The sequence below is a fragment of the Vespula pensylvanica genome, chromosome 3 (genome assembly GCF_014466175.1).
Source record: "Vespula pensylvanica isolate Volc-1 chromosome 3, ASM1446617v1, whole genome shotgun sequence".
Lineage (NCBI taxonomy): Eukaryota > Metazoa > Arthropoda > Insecta > Hymenoptera > Vespidae > Vespula > Vespula pensylvanica.
Genome location: NC_057687.1, coordinates 8,997,748 through 9,024,002, shown reverse-complemented (window position 1 = coordinate 9,024,002; position 26,255 = coordinate 8,997,748). Strand labels below are relative to the sequence as shown.

The 26,255-nt window shown below is 28.0% G+C and overlaps 3 protein-coding genes and 1 non-coding gene across 9 annotated transcripts; 1 reads left to right on the top strand and 3 right to left on the bottom strand.

Moving 5' to 3' along the window:
* Positions 1-386: 386 nt before the first annotated feature.
* Positions 387-459, bottom strand: Trnar-acg. The gene has a single exon. It is a non-coding gene; the product is annotated as a tRNA-Arg (tRNA).
* A 1,218-nt stretch (positions 460-1,677) lies between these two features.
* Positions 1,678-4,119, top strand: LOC122628188. Its single transcript, XM_043810192.1, has 2 exons — positions 1,678-1,962; positions 2,288-4,119. The coding sequence occupies exon 2, from the start codon at positions 2,315-2,317 to the stop codon at positions 3,626-3,628; it is 1,314 nt and encodes a 437-aa protein (XP_043666127.1). The 5' UTR covers positions 1,678-1,962; positions 2,288-2,314; the 3' UTR covers positions 3,629-4,119.
* Positions 4,120-6,194: 2,075 nt separating this feature from the next.
* LOC122627778 (ATPase family AAA domain-containing protein 2-like) lies at positions 6,195-9,889 on the bottom strand. Its single transcript, XM_043809271.1, is given in 11 exon segments — positions 6,195-6,609; positions 7,167-7,256; positions 7,363-7,446; positions 7,569-7,704; positions 7,813-7,998; positions 8,113-8,299; positions 8,386-8,541; positions 8,544-8,869; positions 9,022-9,291; positions 9,377-9,525; positions 9,636-9,889. Coding segments are annotated over 11 exon segments (2,046 nt in total). The 5' UTR covers positions 9,790-9,889; the 3' UTR covers positions 6,195-6,301.
* A 7,147-nt stretch (positions 9,890-17,036) lies between these two features.
* On the bottom strand, positions 17,037-25,290 carry LOC122627671 (ATPase family AAA domain-containing protein 2-like). 6 transcript variants are annotated; one of them, XR_006326901.1, is made up of 18 exons: positions 24,811-25,188; positions 23,959-24,178; positions 23,486-23,858; positions 23,229-23,397; positions 22,994-23,075; positions 22,643-22,892; positions 22,348-22,562; positions 21,940-22,232; positions 21,539-21,856; positions 21,240-21,421; positions 20,901-21,087; positions 20,329-20,807; positions 19,999-20,184; positions 19,688-19,723; positions 18,574-19,450; positions 17,852-18,241; positions 17,260-17,367; positions 17,037-17,143 (listed from the first exon to the last, which is right to left on the bottom strand). XR_006326901.1 is itself a non-coding variant. In XM_043808988.1 (16 exons), exons 2-16 carry the CDS (start codon positions 24,173-24,175, stop codon positions 18,149-18,151), a joined length of 3,957 nt encoding a protein of 1,318 aa, XP_043664923.1. In that variant the 5' UTR covers positions 24,176-24,178; positions 25,210-25,290; the 3' UTR covers positions 17,037-18,148. The 6 variants fall into 6 exon arrangements, 3 of the variants coding, with proteins under 3 accessions (XP_043664923.1, XP_043664921.1, XP_043664922.1); XR_006326900.1 differs by having other exon boundaries at positions 17,260-18,241; XR_006326899.1 differs by having other exon boundaries at positions 17,037-17,367.
* Positions 25,291-26,255: the final 965 nt, after the last annotated feature.

The following is a 26,255-nucleotide window of genomic DNA, read 5'->3' as shown; positions in this document are numbered from 1 at the left end:
ATACGCAATGTGTATCAAACCGCATGAGTGTGTATATATGTAAATGTATCTTCCGAATTATGATTTGATCTAATTCAATTTTTGAATTAGTTTCTAACAATTAAAATAAAAGACTAAGATATATACGATATATAATAAAGATAGAAGATAGATATTTTTTTTTTTTGATATATAAAACGATAAAAATTATTAGAAGCGTCATATTTACCCTATTATATTTGAAAGAGTAACACAATAAAGATACAGAGATCACATTCGGATTCGAAGTATGAAAGATTATATTTAATAAATAAATCTCTTCTTCTTTCTTATTTGTCATTATTTTCTTGCTTAAACTTTTATTGTTCTATTATTACAGATTATTTTAGTTACAAAAAAAACAATCTCGATCCTGCCAGGATTCGAACCTGGAATCTTCTGATCCGTAGTCAGACGCGTTATCCGTTGCGCCACAGGACCATGTTGCTTCTAATTTTATTTTTTTTTTATAATAAATAGGTTATAATACTATATTATATATTGATATATATAATCACTTTATTAATATTATTATTATATTAATTATTTTTTATTAAATAAATATATATTGTTACACATACAAATTATTTTTACATATATAACAAAATACTATATGTAAAATTAAAAAAAAAAAAAAAACGACTAAGATTTTGAATGTGAATTTTATTCTATATGAGAAAAGATCTCTTTATGAGCTATCGGATATTGTTACATTCTCTTTAACCCGTATTATATATCAGAAGCTATATGCTTAGTCAGATTCTAGGAAAATCAGAACTTACGTGTAAAGAGTATGTATTTATTTCTGCAAACTATCATTCATAGGTGATATAGAATGCATGGCATTGTTAATTTCTTACATTATTCATCGGTTAAAAAATGTACTCTGTTGCTAATATTGTCTCAATGAAAATTTAATCTAGACAGAAGATAAAGAATATAATGTTGAATTTTTTAAATAAAAGCCAATACATGCGTTATATCATTTTAGATTCTTTATCATACAATTTTGATAACTTTACAAAAGTTCACAACAAAAAAGAAATGAAATTATTATCATTAAAATTAATTAAGAAATCACGAAATTTTATCATGATCATCCATGCTTGTATCGTTATCGTTCATGAGTGTATTATAATCGTTATGATCGTTTCAATGCAATTATATTTTTTTAATATTGATATCATAAATTTATATTTGAGAATATTAGACAATGTTAATATTATTAGGAACATAGCACATTTCTAGATAAAAGAGACTTTTCTTTCTGTCAGTGCGAACAACGTGCTACTACTTATCTATTTTTCATTCCAGAACGATGACTCATCATCCGGTGGTAGGGGAAGGTCTAAAAACTGCAGTATCTATAGAACGTCAACGCGTATTGGTTGAGATATAACACCACGGTAGATTGGTCTATATAATATTGGGCCTTACAAGATATTTCGTTGTGTTTTTTATCTTGCAGTATTCAAAGTTTCTTTATGTGTCCAGTATCAGAAAAAAGGATATCGTTAAATGATGCGAATATAATAATGATGTGAATATATTATTTTTTGTTTCTTGTTTTCAATCATATTTCAAAATTTATTTCTTATCGATGAGATATCAATATATAATTTGTGATAAATATGTTACATTTCTCGACATCAAGATAAAAAAACCTTTTCATTTTCAGCCCCTATGATAATTTAGATTAATTTGAAAGATTCATACACGTGCATATATAATATATCATTTATATAATATAACGACATAATTATTAATTGTGATAAAAATATGTGAAAAGTATAAAGAAAAATGTGATCTCTCAAGTGCGTGATTATTCGATATTTTAGAATAATTGAATGATTGGAATGATTCGAAGATTAAATTCATTGTTTTTTTTAGTATATATCAGACCGTTCATAATTTCATCAAACTCATGCAATTACTCATGTAACGGTAGGTAATTAATTTATAAAATATTATCATATATTTTTGTAACTTATTCATTACTTCCCGTGAATAAGATAAAGTTTTAAAAATATCGTACAATCAAACAGAGAAATAAATATATAACATGTATGGTTCTGTGAAATATACTTACGCATGTACGTAACAGTTTCGATCGTAACAAATTATTTAAAAAATGTATATTTTTTAGTATAACTTAGAAACTAATAAGAAAAAAAAAGATATATGGATACATACACACGTATATACATTACCACATTGAACGATGTTCGCAGATATAATGGCAGGGATTCCCTTATGTTTCTATTTTTAGATTTCAGCCGTAGTTATATCACGAAAGATGGCGCAACGGTTCTGTAGAAAGTTTCATACCGGTAAAGATTCAATGAAACTCATGCGTAGAAGTTTGACGAAACGCACTGTTAGAAGAATAAAAAAAGTTAAATTGTATGATACGTCGATGGTGAATAATAAAGAAGATTTTATGAACATAATAGGACTCGAAATGAAAAGGCAAAAAGTAGAAAATAATATGGAAAGAAATAATAACGTGATAGTTAAGAAGAAAAATGAAGAAGAAGAAGAAGAGGAGGAAGAAGAAGAAGAAGAAGAAAATTCTTCTGGTACTTTAAGAATACGAAAATGCAGTGTCGTTATTGTTGCTGAAAGGTGTAAAATTTGTGACTTACCCTTTAAATGTAAAAGTGATGTTATATTCCATACGGTTATGCGACACGGTAATGATCCAGTTGTAAGCAATTACTATACTGAAAGAAATACCGTTACGAAGAAACAACGTTCAAACATTCGAAGAAAGAAAACACCGAATAACAATAATCTATTTCGTCTTAAAATAAAGATAGGTGAAGAGATCATTTCGGATATTACTATGAATCGTAAGCATTTAAAAATATTAAATTCCTCTTCTGGTTCTAATTCTACTTCATCATCATATTTCCCGCCAAAAATAATCGATCCTGAAAATCGCAAAAATGAAGATTCTATTAAGCTTAAAAATAATTCTAAAAGTAGACTAGTAGGTATTGATTGTTTTGGCTCGACAAAGAATCATTACAAGGACTACGTAATGGGCGTTCAACCCTTGAATCATATACATATGTTAGACGACTCCCTATTAAACGAAGGGTTTCAGAACGATGACGGTAATCGTTCAAAACATGTTATAGATGTTGAGGATAAAAATACGGCATATTGTAACGATGAAGCCGTATTTTTTAGATTACCCTTGTTATGCTCTTTATCTAAAGATATTATGATAAAAAATAATGAAAATTCATATATAACTAATATCTCGTCTATCGGCGAACGTAATACATTCGATAAAGAAAATATAGTGGCTAAAACGCAGTCTGTAAAAAATATTGTAAATATTGATCAGTCAGTAAAAGTTACCGAAATGCATTTGACTTCGGATAAAGAGGACGAGAACAAGGTTAATGATAATAATGATGATGCCGATGATGACGAAATACAGGAAATACTTCGTATTACCAAAAGAAGACGGACAAGCAACGAGAATGTCATACGCAGATTGGATAGTCCTTTGAACAAAGATCGAATGTTATCCGATTCGAAAGAAGAATTTATCAATATGAGGGAGAAACGATATCATTTATGCATATCCATAGTATGATTAATAGTCATCTCCATCGTACTGAATAACATCGGGATTATTCGAACCTTGTAAATACGCTATATATGTATGTATGTATATATATATATATATATATATATATATGTATATATGGTATGTACACGAGAGAGAAAGAAGATACAAAGATGCAACGGAGATAATAAATAGCGACACCATTGAAAAGGAAAAATTGAAAGAAGACCGTATAAGGATAGGTTAACCTTTCTTCTTTGAGAATCGCTTAGTCTATTATTATTTTTGTATTATAGATTGATGTAGCGTTTTAATTCTAACGCAAGTATATATTTTTTTTTTTAATTATTAATCTTATCAGAAATATAGCAATAACTTTTCAGTTATGACAGCGTTTCTCTCTTAGATGACAATAACTCGAAGCTGTGCTTCGAACATTTTTAAAAACATATACTATATAAGTATTAAGTAAGAGAGAACTCTTAAGAAAACTGATGTATGGAAGCTCTCTTTATAATAATAATTTAAAAAAAAAAAAAAAAAAAAAAAAAAATCTTTTTTATTATTATTAAGCGTAGATTTAATTTTCATTATCATAATATTTTTTATATGTGTAAAGTACAAACGCGGAAAACAAAGATTCTTATAAGACTTTATATTTTATATAATTCAATCGATGCAATATGTTAAAATAAGTCCATAATTATTGGGAATAATATAATTGTTGTGTTTATGTATATTATGCGCAATACATCACACATAGAGGACGACTTAAATATTCGTAGAGTACATTATGTATTTCCATATCCTTATACTATACGAATACTCAACTTTCCTACTATATATATAAGCTAAGTCGTATATGTAATACTATATACATACATGTCTACGATGAAATATAATTTATTTTTAAGATTATATAAATACACTTTATAAAATCAAAAATTCATTATCAATAATTGATTGCTAAGTTTAACAAATATACTTGTAAACAAAACCAGTATATTTGTTGCAATCTTTTTTTTTGTTTTTTTCGTTATCGATCAGACATGTTTATTATATGTTGACTTTTATTTTCATATCATTTTTATCACTTTATTTATAATTTATTCGAACGACGATGTTAACAGAACTGTAAAATAGTAAAATAGCGATGTCAATAAGTAACGAATTTCAAGTGTTCCTTCTTTCCTACTTACAATATCGTAAATAATCGTTCCTTAAAAAGCAGTTGAAACTGTTGGATTACACAAAGTACGATGCGTTAAATATATTATACATATATACATATATGTATGACGCATCATAAGAACCTATATCGCAATATTTATCTAGACTATGATTGTACGTTTTTATACGTCTTATTTAAATATATTTCGTTCGCAAAAACTAACAATTCATTCTAATATGGATTCGTGTTATTTATCCCTATTTATTTATCACTATTTTTGTATTTCATTTTTCTACTACATTTTCTTTTAAATTTTTACTAAAAGTTATCCATATAAATATATTGTGTGTGTGTATATATATATATAAATTTAAATTATATATACATGTATATATAAAATTGTGTGTGTGTGTGTGTGTGTGTGTGTGTGTATGTGTATGTATAAATGTTTTATTAAATTTTTAGAAAATTTTCAAAAAATGTTAAGAACTAAATATTATATGTAGCTCAAATAATGGCGAGTAGATAATAGAAAAGATTTGGAATAATTTTTTATCTTATTCGAATAGCGATTCGTATACGATCTTTAAAGGTTTGAATAAAGACCTTGATGATTATAGAATAACTTAGATACCGATTCATTTAATTCTAAATTAAATTAAATTTATATAATAATAGATAAATTTTATTTAACGTATCACAATCGGCAAAAAAATATAGATAATGTACTTACATGGTGTACGATGGGAGTATTATTGATGAACTGACGACTTTTCGGGGTTGCGTGGGTTTTATAGACTTTGGGACGACTTCTAATTGTCCAATCAGAAGTAAGGAAAACAGAATCGAAGAAGGGAGATTGTTTACGAATTCTATTGTCATAGGCACACGATTAGAACAGGGACACAAAGCGTGACATAACGTATGTTGACTCGTCATTGAAAATAATTACAAAGTTATATCGATTCTCTGATATTTTGTTGTGTTTCTTCTATATTATTTGACTATATAAGAAGAGTTATTACCAGGGTCGTATTTATATTCTCGAAGGCCTTAGACGCAATATCATCATAAGATCTCTAAGCAAGAATCTTATTTTAATTAATCAAATTCATTCACTTTTTTTCTAGCATTGATTTTAGCAAATATATTAGGCTGCGTTTTATATTGTTCATTTGCGAGAGATAAGGTTTCAAAATGTGACCCTACATAGAAAATGAAACCCCAACTTGCGCATAATGCGGCTTATGATAAATGCGATCCTAGTTATTATTATTAATAATTGATTGGTTTACATTGTACTATAATTGATATACTTTAATATTTCAAAGAAACAATTTCGACGATCAAATATATTAAAATATTTTATTTTATATATTACGACCATTATGAATTATTTTCGAACAATGTACACAAATATTCGAGCAATTACAAATACCGACGATGAGTAAATTTGTTATTTAAAGAAAAAAAAAAAAAAATACATTTAGACAATCTCAAGAGACTAATCGTTATTTTCTGATTTATCGTTAGTCATCTTCATAATCGAAGAATAACTTTTTTCTCTTCGATTCTTCTAAAACGAGAAGACAATTTTGAATAATGTTTGGCATATTATCATTTTCATTTTTCTTTTCCAAAATACGTTCCAATGAGCCATATAAATTCTCCAACTGATTACTCGTCCAATTCTCCGTTGATTCGATGATTCTCTGAAGTAATCCTTGAAGTTGAGGATCCATTAAACCCTCAGCACTTGACATATTAGAAGACGTACGCGATATTTTGACGCGTTTTGATGCTGGCCCTTCTGACGCACATTCTCTCTTAATATTAACTTAGAAAAAAAAGTGAATTAAAGATATCATTTATGAAGCTATCACATTGGATTGGCCAATGAATAATATTAAAATTTTGTATAAACAATATAATATAATATATTATTTATATGTGATAATATAATAGTATTGGGTTGGTCAGTAAGTAATGTAGAAATATTCAATAAAAAATATTAGTATTGTTTATTATATCTCATATTGATTTTGTGTTTTTATGTAATAGATGTATTATATATTTATTCTATATGCATGTATTAAATATCTTTATGTAATATGTGTATTTATGTATAAATTTTTTATATATATTTATTGCATTATTTATATATTTATGTATTATAAAGTACTAGAAATATTCTTTTTACCGATATCACTTACTATTATCAAACCAACCCAATAAATGTAAATTTAAAAATTTAATTGATGCATAGTATCAAAACATAAGGAAAATTAATGTTAACTACAATGTTGTAGTTAACATAGATATACATATATATAAAAAGAAAAACTAAGAATTTTTTGTCTGTAAAGATGCCTGTAAATGAAGTTAATTCTTTACTTGATCTGGTCGCCGATTGAGTAGATCGAACCGCACCGAGTTTGCTTCGAAGTTTTGACTTCTTTTTCGTAGATCCGTCCACTGAGTGTTCTGTCGTTGACATAATTTTTATTTTTTATTTTTTTTTTTTGTTAATTCATTATCATATTTAAAAAGAAACAGATGTTAAAAAGATGAAATTAATCGACTGTCTTACGACGTCCATGTTGTCCATTGAAATCTTTTAATTTTCTCCCATGTTCGACCCTCGCTCTCCTCGGACCCATAATTTGTATAAAATCTATTATATTATAAGAATATTTTCATCAGAATAATAAAATAAAAAATCGTAAGTAATAAAATATTAAAAAGATAGAAAGAGAAATAAAAGACTGAGGATGTAATTTGAATAATAAAATCTACCTTGCGATGATCTGCTAGAAACAGCATCCGATGTTGAATTTGAAAAAAGCTGTAGAAAGAAGGATTGACGTTCTTGAAAGCCGGGTAATGATACTTTGAACACTTCATTCTGATTTTGATCGAACGAATTTTTAACCTAAACAAATTTACGAAACAAGGAGATATAATTAAACGTAGAAGTAAAGTGACGATTTATCTTCGTTAACATGTGATAAATCTATCGTTAACATATGTACATATATACCTCTAAAGGTAAATTCTCGTAAGAGGAATTAGCAGTTGCAAGGATCAACATGTAGACCGTATTATCGAGATCCCTCATCAAGGAAGCAAAAACCACACGTGCTGTTTCGTCCACTAGATTCCACCATGATAAAATGTCAGGAATATACAGCAACGATGGTAAAGTACGACGTGCTGCTTTCACTTTCTGTTATGAGAAAATATAATATACATATGCATATATATGCATCCTATGTAAATATTATAGATTATGAAGAAAAGATAAACAACAAGTCTGTAAATAAAATCATTGAAACATTACCTGAATGATCGTCTCTTCGGCAGCCCTACCAGTTTCTTCGAAGAGCGTTGTCACGTCCAATACGTGACAAGGCAAATGATCTAATTCATGAAGCAAAGCTGGACCTAAATGGCGAGTATGCGAGTCATCCACGCCGCATAATAAAATTCTAGGACAGGCAGTCGATCTCGAGTTCGCTTTGCCGACCCTATGGATACGGAATGAGAAGAGAAGAGAAAAAGAAGGAGAACAAAGAACAAAGAATAAGAATTATGCGACGAGAATAAAGCTTACATATCATCCGATGTCAACATTCCCGTTGGACAAAGGATTTGTAACTGAGATTGGATGGTGAAAAGATGGTTTCGTAGAAGCGGTTGAATTCTGATCGACAAGGATTTCATTGGTATTATGACCACTCTGTGAGACGCCGGAACGATGTTTTCCTGGGCCTTCAGAAAGTCTTGTTTCTCGACCTTCGTTCGTTCGTTTGTTTTGTGTTTTTTTTTGGTTTTTGTTTTTTTTTGAAACGTCGTAACACTCGTAATTTTCGAACGAGTAGATTTACCCTCCCCGAAGAATTTACCTTGAGGTGTCGCTCGTTTATGTAGCGTCTTGATTTCGACGTGTAAATCTCCGGATAATGCCTTCGAACGCAACACATGACGGCTTCGGCGCAGAGAGCTTGCAAATCGCTACCACAATATCCTACCGTTTTCGAAGCCAAATAAGCGAGAAACTTTTGAGGAGGTTTCTGTTTCCAACTTTTAATGTGAACCTAAGATGACGTTTTTAGGATATATCACATAAAATAAAATTATAACTCCCAAAAAAAAAAAAAAAAAGTATTGTAAAATGTCAAGGTATTTCCTACATTAAATATTCTATTTTATATAAAAAATAAAATCTATTTGTTAAGGGTCGAGCTACCGAAAGTATGTCTTTCCTAGCAGAGTAAGAAGGTAAAGGAAAATAAAGTTCTCGATCGAATCTTCCTGGTCTCCTTAGTGCTGGATCTATGGCGTCGATTCTATTAGTAGCACCAATCACTATAATTTCCGAGTTGTTCTCAAGGCCATCCATCAGAGCTAAAAGCGTAGAAACAACGCTCGCATGTACGAAATCCTGACGACTTGTTCTTATCGGTGCTAAACCGTCAACTTCGTCGAAAAAAATGATACAAGGTTTCGTTTGCTGGGCCTGTAATGGATCACATTGAGTCGATTGATCTTATCTATCGGTTTCCGAACTTAATCGTACTAATAATACCGCGTATTATTCTAACCATACTGAAAATTTTTTCAAGCTTTTTCTCACTTTCGCCAACCCACTTGCTCAAACAATCTGATCCCTTTCGCGATATGAAAGAAACCTTGCGTTCAGAGGTACTACATTCCGATGCTAATGCACTTGCTACCAAAGTCTTGCCCGTTCCTATTAAATGAATCAAAATTATTCAAAATATACTGTTAATTTCTTATCCACGTCGTCATATATGTATATATATCTTATTCATTAAAAAATGTTTTATGAACGAACTTCACCTGGTGGACCATAGAACAAAAGACCACGTGGTGGTTTCAAATTGAACTTGGCATAAACATCACCGTACATAAGTGGAAAAAGGACCATCTCTTTCACTATTCTAATATGTTTATCCAAACCACCGATATTTGAAAAATCCTTTGTAGCCGACATATTCGTAAAAATTGATGAGACGAGTACGAAAAGGAACCTCTTCTTTTTCTTCTTCTTCTTCTTCTTCTCTCTCTCTTTTTTTTTCTCGTACGAAGACAAAAATCACATTTATTATTATTACTGTTGTTGTTGTTGTTGTTATTATTATTATTATTATTATTATTATTATTATTAATATTATTATTGTTATTATTATTATTATTACAAGTTTCAATAACGTAAAAAGATATCGTATCAGGAACGACGCATTTTGAAATATACGTACATCCTGATTAAAATATATATGTATATATATACATACGTGTTCGAATGAGCACTATTTTACTAAAATTTACAACATCGTAATCAGTTAGGTACGTATTTACGATATAATTTTAATCGTTGACATTCTGACACATAGGAGGCTAGGTCGATTAAAGATATACAAACGTATAGAAAGGATTCTAAATTGCGAGAGAGAAATAAAAGAAAAAGAAGAAAAGAAAAGAAAAGAGAGAGAGAGAGAGAGAGAGAGAGAGAGAAAAGCCAATACAATAATATGTTACGAAACTCTGTTTTATTTATTTAATGTTTTTTTTAATCTTTTGTTTTGTTGTTGTGGTTCTGCTTACTACAGCGTGTATGACAATAAGATGTATTATTACTTATATGGTAAAATAAATAAGGCAGTGGATGCTGCTTTAGCATCGACACTCTCCCTGTGTGATTTCCCTTATACAACTTCCATCGATTAGCTCGTCAAAAAGGACGAATACAATATGATATCGACACGTAATATACGTATTATTAATTTTACGACACAACATTCCGCAAACATATTCAATTTACATACACATAAATATATATGTACGTTTCTAGCTAGCATTATCTTTTACATTCAGGGGAAGTTGATCTTTCGAGTTTTCTCTTACTGTGTTTAATAAACCATAAGCGAATCAATTTAAAAGGCAGTGTTCACCGCAAATATTTCTCTCTCACTCCGTACGATACGCGATCGACTTGTTCTTTTTTTTTTGTTGTCGTTTCTTTTATTGGTTTTTTAATTTTTATAGTTTTTTCTTTTTTGTAATATTTACCACTTTTTTTTCATTTGAGTTTTTTATCCCTTTTCTTTTTGTTTGTTTCTTTTCATTTCTTTTCTTTCTCTTTTTTTTTTTTTTGCAAAATTTATGGCAATACAGAGATGATAGCATTTTACGAGAGCGTAGCACCATAATAAAATAATAATATATATGTCAATCGTATTCGATTTTTTACTTAGGATGGAATGTCAAGCGGATCTATGTAAACGGAAAAAAGTCTATAAGCAATTCGAATAGATTTTCATTAATATTTTTTTTTCTCTTTTTACTCCATAATTATGACCCTTTTTTCTCGTAATATTATCGTTTTAAATTATTATACATACCCGGGGTGTCTCTTTCGAGTTCTTTCTTTTCTATTATTTTACAAATGGAAATAAGAAAAAAAAAATAATATTATTCATATATATGCAAAAATGTGCGACTCTATAAATATGTTTATTTATAAAGTTAACTCTCTGTAACCCGATATTTTGTCGGGTTTGCCAAGAAATATTTCATATATATATCAAGTATAACTCAGACTTGAAAAAGAAATTCCATATATGAAAATTAATTAATAATTTTATAATAATAAAATGAAATAAAATTTAAGAAATTTTATATATGTGTATACTTCTTTTTTATAATTCTGAAAATTACATACACGACATTATAGTAGGTTAAAGATAATGTTATATAAATGTAACATAAAGTATATTCGATCTTTGTGTTATGAAAAAATATAGAAAGCTCGATTATATTTATCTTATTGATGTATAAGCATAATGTTTATTACGTAATTAACGTAACAGTCCATGCAGATAATAAAACTAAAGATAAAATGAGATATTTCTAGAATAAAATCTATTTTAACTATCCTCCGTCTAACATTTATTTGTTTGTTCTTCTTATTTTCACTTGTATATAATATGGGAGGACACCCTGTATGTATTCATATATACTTATATAAATGTAAAAGAATTTCTTTTGTCGGATGAATTCTCATGTAATTTTCTTTGGTAAATAGTGAACGAGAATTTCGTTCGCTCTCGGGGCAATATACATTGGTTCCTTGTCTGTTTATATCAGGAAAGTATTAGAAATTTAAATCAAATATATATAAAAAGATATACATATGTATATGTACAACTATTGTAAATTATTTACGGCGTATGTATTAGTATGTGTTGAACACATTTTATGTGCTCGTACACTTTCCCTGTAAATAATATAAGTTTGAACGTAATACAGTAGAGTCTCCGATATCTGAACCAATAAGGAGACAAAAGTGTTTGCATAACAGGAACAAACACTTTTCTGATGTTAAACATCTTTTGTTTACACTTAATTAGTTGCCATTGTCACACCGTACGCTCTTATCTTCGTACTACGAGATGTATCGTAATATAGTAAACATCATAAAACATAAAAACTTTAAACATTCAAGTTTTTATGAATGCTACAGAAATGTTCTATATGGATTCCGTCAATTAATTCCGTTTGGACGCGACATATATCCCATTGAAATTTAAGACAGTCAAACTTTCTCAATAAACTTTTCATTTACTAAAGCAAGAATGTTTCTTATTCTCTCTTTTAGCTGTGTTTCACACTCTGCGATATATGTAAACAAAGATTTTGTCTTTTATATACCTCCAAATACAGAAATCCAAAAAGTGTAAAATCTGGAGATCTGAGTGATCAAGCAATGTGATCGTCACAGCCAATCTATCGTTGTAGGAAAGTTTTATTTAGAAAATTTATAACATTTTTGAGGTAGTGAGCCGGAGCTCATTGTTTTATTTCATATTCTTTAGTTAAAAAAAATTTTTAAAGTTGTTTGTTCTGTTATGATCAGAATTCGTTCGATTAAGTAGAGGAAAATATATATGTATGTGTACATGTCACAAAAGAAGGCATCTTTTGTTGAAAGACATTTTGTTTAAATAGTAAAACGTTCGAATATTATGAGAATTCGGATAATAAGTATTTAGATACGAGTGACTCTACTGTAAGTACTTTATATAACTGTGAAAGATATTTAAAAATAATTGAATGAGTGAGGCCGATGATACAACTGTACGTATGTATGTATGTATATAAAAATTTTCGCAATATATTCTCGAAATTATCTTAAACGATATTATTATTATTATTATTATTATTATTATTACTATTATTATTATTATTATTATTATTATTACTATTATTATTATTATTATTATTATTATTATTATTATTATATTATTTTATTGTTTATATAAAAACATATATCGTTGACTGACACATTTTTACGATCGAAATATGTTCACTTTGTAATAGTGATCATTGATTTATTACTGTAAATTACAGCTTGGAAGAGTTTCGACAAATAAATATTTATATACAATGGGTCACAAAAATAATCGAATAGTTTTTGTTATAAGGGAATAATTTTTTTCGAATTGAACAAAATGGATTATCAAAAAAAAAAAAGTTTGCTTTCTATTTTATATATCACTGGTATAACTCAAAACAATTTTTCTTCATTCTTTATATTCCTCTTATAATATATTACTTTTTCATTTCTATCGAAACATTTTAAATATTCTGCCAGTCTAAAAGAAGTTATTACTTTAGTTTAAAAATATTTCAATATATTTTTTGTGATCCATTATAAATGCATAAACTCTTGTACTTGCATAGATCATTTTGAAAAAAGCAAGCGCTATTTTAATAACAACCATATGACATATCTTTTTCTGAAGTAGATTAATACATTATTTCTCTCGTTATAGTAGAGCTTTTTTCTCTTGGATCTTATATATAACTAGTTTTTCTTTTATATATATATATATATATATATATATATATATATATATATATATATATATACATATAGACTAAAATCTAGAGAGAGATATATATTAACCTGAGCAAGAGAAAGTACAACGTTCCTTTACCGATTTACTTAGATCAGAGATATATGTATGTACTTAAAAATGAGGCTAGCTATTTATTTTATTAATTAATTTCGTCTTTATCACGATTTTTATAGATTACCTTACGTTATGAAATACTGTCAATTTCGATAAGACTTTCGTTTATTTGAAAATTTGACTGTGATTATATAATATAGGTGTGTATATATATATACATACTTATATATATACATATATATATATATATATACATATATATGATATGTATATATATACACAACGAGATCTTTAACGAATTAGTTAACAATTCAAAGAATTTGATAATTAAAATGCGAACGTGAAAAAATAGATGAATTACCAAAATCACGTTATCATATTGAAATATTATACTGAATTACTGTTTTATCGAATTCATATATTGATATTTTTTACTTTTTAAATAAAATATATACTGCAAAAAAGAAGAAAAAAAAATGCAATAGTCCAACAAAAAGAGTTTTGATCTGATGCTCTAAAAATTAAACTTATTCTTAAGTATTATATTTGGTTGATTCCAAAAATATTATTGATTTCATCGTATAAGCTATAATTTTGGAAATTTGGCATAGATACTGATATGCAAAATTATAATTTAATAATAAAATGCATATTTTTTTTAATTATAATTTTTCAAAACATAAATGGAACACATTGTAAATATCTGATGTAAGTCCAACTCAACAAGTATAAATAGTTTTCAAATCATTTAGAAATATAACAACTCATACAATCAAAGATTCTGAATTTTAATCGAGAGAATTAGTATTTTGATGATTGTTATACCTTATCTCGAAAGTTATAGCTGATAGAACAAAACTGTTGTCATTCTTGATATCAATACTCCAAATACTTATACTCAAGAACAGGTATAATTTTGTAAGCACCAAAATATATGTTGGACATACGTAATATTACAAGATATTACTTAATATTAAGATTATACTTAATATTCGAATTGTACGTTGCACGTACATATATGAATGTTTTAATACATTTTTCTAACATAAAATAGCCCCTTTTTATAAACGTCTATTTCCTTTATAAAGCATAGACCTCGATAGTATTATAATCAAGAAAATGTTTAGGACAGAAATTGATATTATCTTCCTATTACGTTCATCATGTCAATTATTCTTTTTTTTTATTTTTTTTTTTTTTTTTTATGGATACGTTTTACTGATAATATCATAGAGGCTAATTCTAAAATACAAGCGGTGACAAAAGCCCGCTTTCGCATATCCGTTTGCATTTCAGTATTTAAATAAATCATAATATACTTTTATATATATATATATACATATACATATATATATATATATATATAATATATATGTATGAATATAGTTTTACTTACAATTAATACATGACTGTTAATTATTATTAATTATATCGAATTTTCTTATACACGTTAATTATTGGCTGAGATCAATTGTCATCGTTTACTTTCGGATATTATGTAATGATTGTAAAATATGTGTACATAGTTTCTATAAGAAAATTATATTGCACGAGCACAAGAAATTCAAATTTATATTGTTTATAATGAAAATAATATATGTGAAATAAAAAAAAGAATGTATGATTTACAAAGAAATATTCTTTTCATTCTGATTACATATATCCATAAATTTATACATAACAAATCACATAAATACGTACATTTTTTTCATGAATTGAAGATTGTCATATATGTGTTGACAAATTTAATTAAATTAATCCTCTATTTTTTATTAAAAATTTTATATTAAGTGACAGAAATGTTCGATAAAAAAAAAATCGGAGTTACGAAGTAACATAACAGAGTTAACAAAATTTTTCCAAGATCGAATACTTTAAAAAATAATATAAGTATATATGTGCTCGTGTATTTATATATATATATATATATATATATATATATATATACATACACACAAATACATAAACACTTAATAATTAATAACCAATAAAAAAAGAAATGATAAAGAAAATATTAAGGTTCAATGTACTTTTGAAGAAAGTCAATAAACGCATATGTTTTTTATTTTTGACGAGAATCTGTGTGTGTGTGTGTGTGTGTGTATAAAAATTATTCATTTCGATATTTATTAATATTTACATTAATTTATCACCATCAAATAAAATCATTACGTTTTATCTACAATCAAATCGTAAAAAAAGAAACGCTAGAAAATGAAAAGTTGTTTGTCAGATTCAGTCTTTTAAGGCCTATTTGCTAATAAACATTAAGTAAAGTACGCATTAATTTCAATTAATCACGACATAAGATTCTGTAGAGGAATCTTAATGAGTTTTTATGGTAACATAAATTCACATTTTCATATGGAATCAAATCTAATGGATTTCTCTTTCGCTTTTTAAAAGTGAATTTTATATAAAAATTCAATTTTCTTTTTACAAGTCTGTTTCATTTTCGATTCTTTAGAAATGCACAGAGCAGCATAGCGCAATACAGTAAAGACTTGTCTAAGAAGTGGTAGAATAATATTCCAATTCGAATAACTCTTCCTCTCCCTCTCCCACTCCCTCTCTCTCTCTGTGCTACAATATATTAAGACTGATACATTTACGCATTTTATCTGGTAACTATCATCTCAGAGTAACGATGTAGATCACAACCAGCATATGAACTTATATTGAAGATTACATATGTTATTATAATATTTATACATTTTCATATTCCTTTTCACACGTCAAAGTATTCTAAAATTATTAGAAGAATTTTAATTTTTTTAACTCTTATACTGTTAACAAGCTAATAATCTATATATTCGATAACTTTGGTTAAAATAAACTGCAGATAATCAGTTTTTTTTTTTTCTTTTTTTTCATTATACATTATGTTCATTAAGCATATATCAATTATATTTTGCATAAATTATCAAATCTTTAAATGATTTATGCTATGTTAAATTATCACATGAAATGCATTGTAGATTATACAAATCAAATAATAATAATAATATTTGCGTTTAAGAAGCTTAATGAAAGCTTAATTAAATTGAACTTTTAGCAACAAAGTGTGATGTACGTGTCGCTTCATTGAATTTCTTGTGATCTTGTGCAATAAGATTTGTTTTATCTAAAATTTTGCTATATGAACCTAATAAAAATAAAAATGTACTATTTTATCTATAAATACAATAGAAATTAAATTCACTTACTTATAAATAAATTATACATATATAAAATTTAAATACCTCGGTAATACCTCGATATATGATTATTGTTTACCTGGAATGTATTTATACTATTTTCTTATACATTTGGATTCTCATTTTTACAAAGTGGAAAATATTTCCTTTCTCGTGTCTAATTCGTTTGCATGTACTTTAAATATAAAAAGATATATAAAACATTAAAATCTGCAGATTAAAAAATTAAGAGAATATTTTTTATTACTTTGACATGTGTTAATGAAAACTCTTTCAAGATGTTAATATTACCTATATGATTTGTTTTCAACTAGTTTTTCCAATTATATCCACTTTGTAAAATTAATATTGTATCAGGAATATATTCGTCGGAGCTAGATATTCTCTATAGCATGTAATCTGTAATGGCATATACAATAATATAAATTTAAATGGTTCTATAATTTGGTAATATATGTTGTACGACAATTTAACAACATACTAGTGCTACTTTAAATGGAATAGTTTCATTACAATTCCGTGTATTAGCGAAATTCGTTTAAGTACATGATGTACTAATTTACCATCATCTTTGTATAACCATGTGATTTGCACGATTTTAGTAAATTTTTATTTCCTTTCTTATTATTGTTGTATTGTATAAAAAACTGATCACATTATTAAAAAAAAAAATCTTCGCTCCGTATCACTTTATCCAAATTAATGTTATCATCAATAATCATTAAAATAAAAAAAAAATGCGCATCAATACATATAATATCAAATAATTAAAAATAAAAACTCTAAAAGAATGTAAATTTGTCACTAATAATAATAAATAATATAAATAACTGTCAGCTATAAAAAGAATTATTTTTTATAAAATTAGGGAAAATGTTCTTACTTCAATGTTCTATTGCTTTTTTCTTCTTATGTTTCTTCTGTTTACAAAGAGCCAATGCAATTTGCAAACAATAAAGCTTGTTTGTCTTATTAAAGAAACATTTCTTTTGAATCTTATTACATATTAATTCAACTATTACGATAGTGACAATCATTTGTAAATATTTTATATTTGGCAGTTATAAGAACTGAAAAATGTACGGCACTGAATTTTCGTTTGATATTTAACTGTACTTTTAGTGCCAGTACATAATAAGTCTTTTTTATGGTGAAACTACATCAATTCACAACATATCCTCTACTGTGTATTTAGTTGACTAACATTATGTTGTGCTTTCTCATACAAACTTGTCTTGTACTCTTCAAATCTTTCCAGTTCCTTGAGTAAGTCCTATTCACAGAATAACATATGTTTATTTATATATATATATATAAAATATTTTTAAATTTAATATTAATTATTATATAAACACATTTATATAAATTATTATTTAAAAAATATTACTGTCATACGTGGAAAATTTATTATAAATAAAAATTTAATGAAATAAAATGACCTACTTTTTATGCTGTAATATATATAGGGTGTTCACCATAACGCTTAAATATTTTTTGTCATACTATCGGAAGTATTTCAAAAATCATGGCGAACGTAACGTTGAATACCCTGTATATACATGTATATATATATATATGTACATAAATATTAAAGTATATATTTACCTTTGGCAGTGATTTTCTATCATAATGATGCGCGTATCTTCCTACACACCTACTTAATTGCACATAAATGTCACACAATACCTCCACAGGAAAATCCTTTGTAACTTTTACAGTGTGCAACCATGCAGTTTCAAGTTCATTTTTATCGATAATAACTTTATCGTTTTCATCAACTTTTGATGGACTAGAATCACTCTCAATTGCAAATGACAATTCATCTAAACTTTCTCGTCTGGATGATGAACTTGAAACATCATTTCCAATATTCTTATCATCTTCTACGAAACATATTTTCACATTTTCAAAATCATCAATTCGCTGTTCTACTATATTGTCATTGTGATTTAATTGTACATCCTTGGAGTTTTCATTTTGTGAATCATTCTCAGAATCAGTGTTATCAAATAATGGTACATGACCATTCAAAACACTATTTGCTTCTGTTTCAAATTCTTGAAATTTCTCTAGATCTATACCAACTGAGGTTTCATTAGTTAGACACACCTTGTTGTTTACTTCAGGTATATTATCGTCAAAGCTAATTTTCTTTTTCTTTTGCACCTTCTTTACGTAACCTCTGGCCCAAGCAGGAATCTTGCGTTTTCTGGAATGACTAAATCTTTTCCCATTCACAGACAATGTATTGTTTACTAACTCCGAATCTTTTTTCTCATTTTTCTCATTTGGCAATGTAAGTTCTGTTTTTGCAACTTTAGTTTGCGTTTCGTTTTTACGATCGGTTTCAATAATTTTACGATTTTTAGATATTTCACGACATTTATCTTCAAAATCAGAATCCAATTCAGCCTTTATCAATGCATATGCATTATCACGAAGAGAACAGGCACGGTGTCTAATCAATTTATCCGCTGGATCCCTATGTGAAAAGGAACAAGTAATATAATTAACATACAATCAATATCGCAAAAAATATAATACAATTAATGAAAAGCAAAATATCTAATGTGAGTGGTCTTCAATAGTGCTCTGTAGAATGGCAAATAAACAAAAAATAGGCGTATATTAAAATTAGAAAACATATAAGGCGTGTTATAATAAATTGAAAACCACTTTAACTACAGAGCAACAACAGCAATGGATAATCAAGAACTACCTCTTCAATATCCCAAGGGAGGGCCTATCACGCAAGCTGACATGAAAACATACAACATGAATGTCAATACGAATTTATGATGATATCTCCAATGACATATGCAAATAATATTATTATTTTTTTAAATAAGCACAAAGAAACACCTTATCTATTTTTTATTTTATCTTATCACTAAATATATACATGAATACAATTAACAGATGTTAAAAACCCACTGTATGCTTTTAAGTTACGAGAAGATATTTGTTAAATATACTATTGTATTTTTTATTTTTTAATTATATATCTATATAATATATGCATATACCAACCTATCTGGATTATATTCCAATGCATTTCTACAAATAAGATCAATATCATCCAGAAAATCTCGAGCGCATAGATAACAATGCATATCAATTTTAGTCATCATAGTTTCTAAATCCATAGGTTGCTTTATTATCATATTATAATCGGGTACTTCTTCGGTATCTACTGGTTTGGTGAACATAAAAAATCTGTAAAAAAAAAAAAAAAAATGCGCTACTTGCAATTACGCTTGATATTATTATTTTTTTTTTTTTTTTATATTGTTTTTATACACATACACACGTACATATGTTTAGAATATAGTTATAGATTAAAAACTATAAAATACATACTGTCGATTCCTAGCAAGTTTGGCACATATTTCTCTCAAGAAAATCCTAAGTTCTCTTAAAGATACTTCTTCTTTTTCATACAACATCTTTTTCTCTTCGTCGGATAACTTCTTTGGCATTGGATCTGGAGCCAAAGGAAGTTCCTTTAATACTTGAACTTTGTTATCTTTAATTTGTGGTTGTTTTAAACTTTGAATCATAAATATAGGTTTGAAAAATTTCGATCTTTGTTCCGAATTTGGAATTTTCAAAGTATATACTTCGCCACGGAGTTCACTGAAAAGATTTTTTAATTGCATAGGAAGATCTTGATATGTTTCGTCACTAGTTGCAAGAATTAATATAGGCAATGAAGTATCAAGCGCTGCAATACGACACAAAAAAACAGCTTTTACAGTCTCTGGAACTAATGGCCACCATTGATCAATCGAACGTATATAAATAATGGACGGTACATTTCTGGTAGCTTCATTAAACACCTATTATAAATAACAAAAAAGATATATATAATTAAATTTACATTTTTTTTATATTCTTATAATAACAAGGAATAAATTTAAATAATGACTGACCTGCACACAGGTTTCTTCTGGAGATCGTGCACTCTCTGCAAAAAGTGTACTAACATCTAATGTTTGTACTGGTAAATGTTCCATATGATGTAGCAGAGCTTGTGCTAAATGAGGTCCTTGACCTTTAGACAGATTACCACCAGAAACTAATAACCTTGGACGATGTATTCCTTTAGTAACTTTCACTCTAAAAGAGATTTATAAATCAATTTTCATGGAATCAACAAATATTGAATAGAAATTAAATTAACTTTCCACATGTAGCAATAATTGCTATTAGGTATGTAAACATTACTATGTGCTTTTAAAAATAGAGTATTTTGTAAAAATGTTTATTACTTTGCCATAGCAGGATTGACACCTTGAGGAAATATTCCTTTTACTAAACCAATCAATTCTTCTAATGGAGGACCTAATAGAGGCTCCATAAAAGGTTGCAATTTTCTACCTGCACAAGGAGTTACTCTCTGTGATGATGGAATTAGAGTAGAACTAGCCTGCATAAAATCTTGTTTTTTCACCTATAAAAAACATGAATTATATGTTAGATAATATTAATATTAATCAGATACACATATAAGTATATTTTTTATTTTGTACCATGTATATTTTTCTATATAAATTATTAATAAACATACTTCTACTTGTCGAGGATCCAAAAGCAATCTATTGCTGGTCATGTAAATTTGTGGATACGTTCTTCTTAATCCTTGTAGTACTGCTTCGGTACATAAAGCTCTTAAATCCGAACCGCAATAACCAGTTGCCTTTTCGGCTAATATTTCTAACAATTGTTCAGTTGGTGGATTTTCCCATTTATTAACATGAATCTTTAAAATTTCTAATCTTTCTTTCATTGCAGGCAAAGGAAAGAATAATTCACGATCAAAACGACCAGGTCTTCGTAATGCAGGATCAATTGCATCTATTCTATTTGTTGCGCCAATTACTATAACCTTTATTACAAAAAAAAAATTACAAAAAAAATAAATATTCGAGAGTATAAGTGTATCTATGTGTATGTATATCTTCATCTTACCTCTCCTCTGTCACTAAGACCATCCATAAGTGCTAAAAGGGTAGATACGATGCTAGCATGAATTTGATCTTGCTTGGTACTTCTGACAGGTGCAAGACCATCAATTTCATCGAAAAATATAATGGACGGTTTCATTTGTTGAGCCTGCTCAAACAACAATCTCAATTGCCGTTCTGATTCACCAACCCATTTTGATAAACAATCTGCTCCTTTTCTCATAAAAAAGGCCATTTTTCTACTACCCTGACTACATTCATTTGCTAATGCTCTAGCTATTAATGTTTTTCCAGTTCCTGTAATAAAGTGGTTAATATAATACTTCTCAACAAAATTGTTTCAAAATAATTTCATATATTTATATTCAAATTATATGTGTGTGTTGTATATTCAAATGGAATAAAAATTTACCTGGTGGGCCATGAAAGAGAACACCTTTTGGAGGTGTGATATGGTATCTTTCAAATACTTCCGGATACATCATAGGAAAAACAACCATTTCTTTAAGGCAGTGGATATGTGATTCTAAGCCACCAACATCACTGAACCTAATATTTGTATCTAGTGTAATAGGATTTATATCTGCTTTACGATCTGGAGGACCGCCTTGGGGTATTGCTGATTGCCTATTGAATTAAATAATGAAATAATAAAGGAATCCTAATGCTACTGCATTTATTTATTATATTTCATTTGTTTAACTAACCTTGCTTTTTTCCCTTTCTTTTTATCATATCGTTGCGGTTCCGAATCACTAGAATCACTTGAACTTGTACTTTTGCTTCTGTGCTTTCGTCTTCTCATAGAATTGCTAAGCACACTCCTGAGAGCTTTTATCGATCGTCTAACTGGCTCAACATTAGCTTGAAATCTATCTACAGTTGGCTTTTTTTGACGTAAACTGTATTTTCTAGGACCAGGAGAATCTGATGATTCACTTAAATCACTATCTACAACTATAAGAGACGAAAAAATAATTTCGATTTATATTTCCAACGTACTAATATAATACGTAATAATATGATACATGGAATAATATAATAAGTTGATACCAGACCTGTAAGCTTCTTACCCCTTGGTAATTGTCGTTGGGTAGTTCTTTTAGTACGCTTAATACGAGTATACATGTCTTCATATCCCTGCACATATTAAATGTTGAATATAAATGCCTATATAAATATTATATTAATAGTTCTATTACAATTATATACTAATAATACCAATAACACTTTATTATATTTAATATAAATATAGATTTATATAAAAAAAATCGATTAAAAAAAATTTCTTACGTCTTCATTCTCAGAATTATCATTATTTTCTTGTTTTTCACTCTCATGCGAGCTATCTTCTGCTTCATCTTGTTCTACTTTTGTTTTTACAGTTTTATCTAAAGAATTTCCACACAGCCTAGTCACAGGTCCTTCTCTAAGCCTACATGGACTATTAGATTTACTTGTCCTATTAAACAAATTTCGAAAATATAAAATTTAGTATAAAATTAATTTATAGTACTTAATAATAATAAAGATATAATAAATATGTTCACCTTGTATCCTTTTCTTCATTTGATGTTCTTACTTCAGACTTACTTCTTGTTTCTAATTTATCTTTATGTTCTCTATCTGGCTTTTCTCGTCCTTGTCTATCTTTATGTTCTCTAATATCTTTCTCTTGTTCCGACTTTTCTCTAAGATCACGATCAGATCGTCCTCTAAGTTCTCTACTACTTTGATGATCATGATCAGGTCTATCTCTAATATGTCTGCTTGAATTTTTGTTAGGAGGATGATTTTCACGTGATCTTAGAGGCATACGATCACGCGAATCACGCTTCCGATCAGGTACTTCATCTACCATTTCTTTATCAGATGAAGATCCATGTTGTTGAAACATAGGATATCCTTTCAACGTTTGCGTTCCTATAACATGATTTATGAGTAAAGATCGCCTATGATTTATGTTACTATATCAAATGCCAGCAATATATTCTATCAATTAAATTTATTAAAATCTCTTTACCTAAAATCCAACTAGTATTGAGGTTGTCGTAGGTTTGCATTCTATTACGAGTACTACGTCGTACACTTAAGTTATTCCTAGTCATATGTGGGCTAGTACTATGTGAATGCGAACGTAAAGTACGTAATGACTTAGCTCTCCTAACAGAATCACTATGGGGGTTAAATATATCTTCCTCGGTATCCATTGAATCCAAGGTGGCATCATTATCTGACATTATCTGTTAAATATTTTTAATATTTAAAAATAATGATATATATATATATATATACATACACATGCATGCACGCACGCGCTGCAGATGCACATGCACGCACGCACGCGCATACATACAAACATTTTTAAATCAAATTTTAAATCAAAATATATCTTCTACTTAAACAAACATATTACATCAAGTATAAAAATAAAAATATTTCTTTTTACTACTTTAAAAAATTAAATTCCTATAAAGAAAATATTTACGTAAGATTTGTACTATAGTAAAAGACTAATGATTTGTCATTGAGCAACACCCATTAAAGTATATTAACCAATCACTCATAGATAAAAGTGAGAATATGAATCCTGGATGAAAAAATAAATATATTAAATTCAGTTATTAGAAAAATAAAGTCACAAAAGCGAGATATAAGAAAAAATCTTAACAAAAAAAAATAAACAAAATATTTGATGTTCATTTCAATTTTATGTGTGTATATATATATATATAGACACACACATATATATAAAATGCAGATATAGTATATGTATGTGTGTATATACATGTGTATAATATATATGTGTGTACAACTCTTTCCAAAGAATTTTTTTTTATTGATCACGAAATACACGCAAAACAAATAAAATTACCTTCATCGGGCTAAATCTTGCCAATATAGAAGCTATTCGCGAAGGAACTACTAAGACCCGTCATATGTCTTTCTGGAATATAATAACCACACTCTTAAACGATCTGCTTAGCACACAACTAATATTTTTTTCAGTTAACAGTAGGCGATAGAGTATCACTTAAATTAGATCTCTTTATTGTTTCTTATATATATATATACGTAAAACTAAACATAATTTACACACAAGCATGACACAAACGGCTCAGTAAAGCAAATTAAGACCCTTCTCCAGGGTCGCTTCCTATTGCAAAATATGTATTCGAAATGGGTACACACATATATAGACGAGACTGAGCTTAGGCTGAAATTAGCTACTACAGAACTATGAGCATTCCATTACTAACCTAACTTCACTTACCAGAGTTCGCCTTAAATGATGCAATATTATAGATGTAGGATCGAATACAGTAATAAGGATAGTAGGTAATACGAAAGAAAATGAGAAATTTCAGATTTTAGTTCGATTGATGTCCTCCAGAGGGTACTCTCAACAGCTGTAATCAATTCGCATGTTCGATTAATCTCAATTACTATAATTATCAGTTAATTATGCGATGCCTAAATTATTTTTCATTAGGCTGTTCATCACCACTACTTTTATAATGATTTATACCAACAATGATTCTAGGCCTAATCCTTGATCGATTTGATGAACAAGATTTCATTTTAAAGATGAAGGTCCAAGCGAGAATCCTGCTTTTTCCAATTCTTGAAAAATCTTTATTTTCTTTGAAAAAAAAATCACTTAAACCTTCATATTCAAAATGGAATTTTGATTATTACAATCGATTATGTTTGGACTCGTTATTGATGTAAATGCTGTTTTCATTTTTCGTGAAAAAAAATTTCGTATAGTGGCGCCAATTGAACTTCGCGGCAAAAAAGAAGAAGCTCCTACCTTCATTACTGATTTTCATATAAACGGTTGAGTGTGTTTGTGTTTCCATGAAGTAAATGATTGCTTCCTTGTGTGTGCGTAAACCGATGCTCAAATTTTCTGGCCCATTCCAAACGAGAAAACACGTTTTGCCATGCTTACATACAAAACTCACGAAAATGATATATACTTCGAGAAGTTTTAATGAGTTTTTGATGGATAATTCTATAGCAAAAATAAGCAACCAAAACAAATGGTTAATCGTTCATACTAATAGATCTTAAGAATAATATATAATTTTAGAAAAATTTTATAATTATTTAAACGATGTATAATGCACACGGACTACAACGAACTAAATTTAAACAATAGTATCTTCGCTTAAACATTACATAGTTCGTAACACACGTTAAATATAAAATAATTTCAATACAATATTTTAATACAGTTAAAATTTGATCTTCTGATCGTCGCGATTAGATTTAACATTAACAAAAACAAACGAACGTTTAATTGACTTTAACATT

Excerpts from the sequence above, each read along its gene's own strand:
- LOC122628188 (XM_043810192.1), top strand. The coding sequence starts at position 2,315 with ATGGCGCAACGGTTCTGTAGAAAGTTTCATACCGGTAAAGATTCAATG.
- LOC122627671 (XM_043808986.1), bottom strand. Across the intron at positions 23,398-23,485 it reads AATGAAGAAAAGGATACAAG|GACAAGTAAATCTAATAGTC; the intron begins GTGAACATATTT and ends TTTGTTTAATAG. Across the intron at positions 21,422-21,538 it reads TGGATCCTCGACAAGTAGAA|GTGAAAAAACAAGATTTTAT; the intron begins GTATGTTTATTA and ends TGTTTTTTATAG.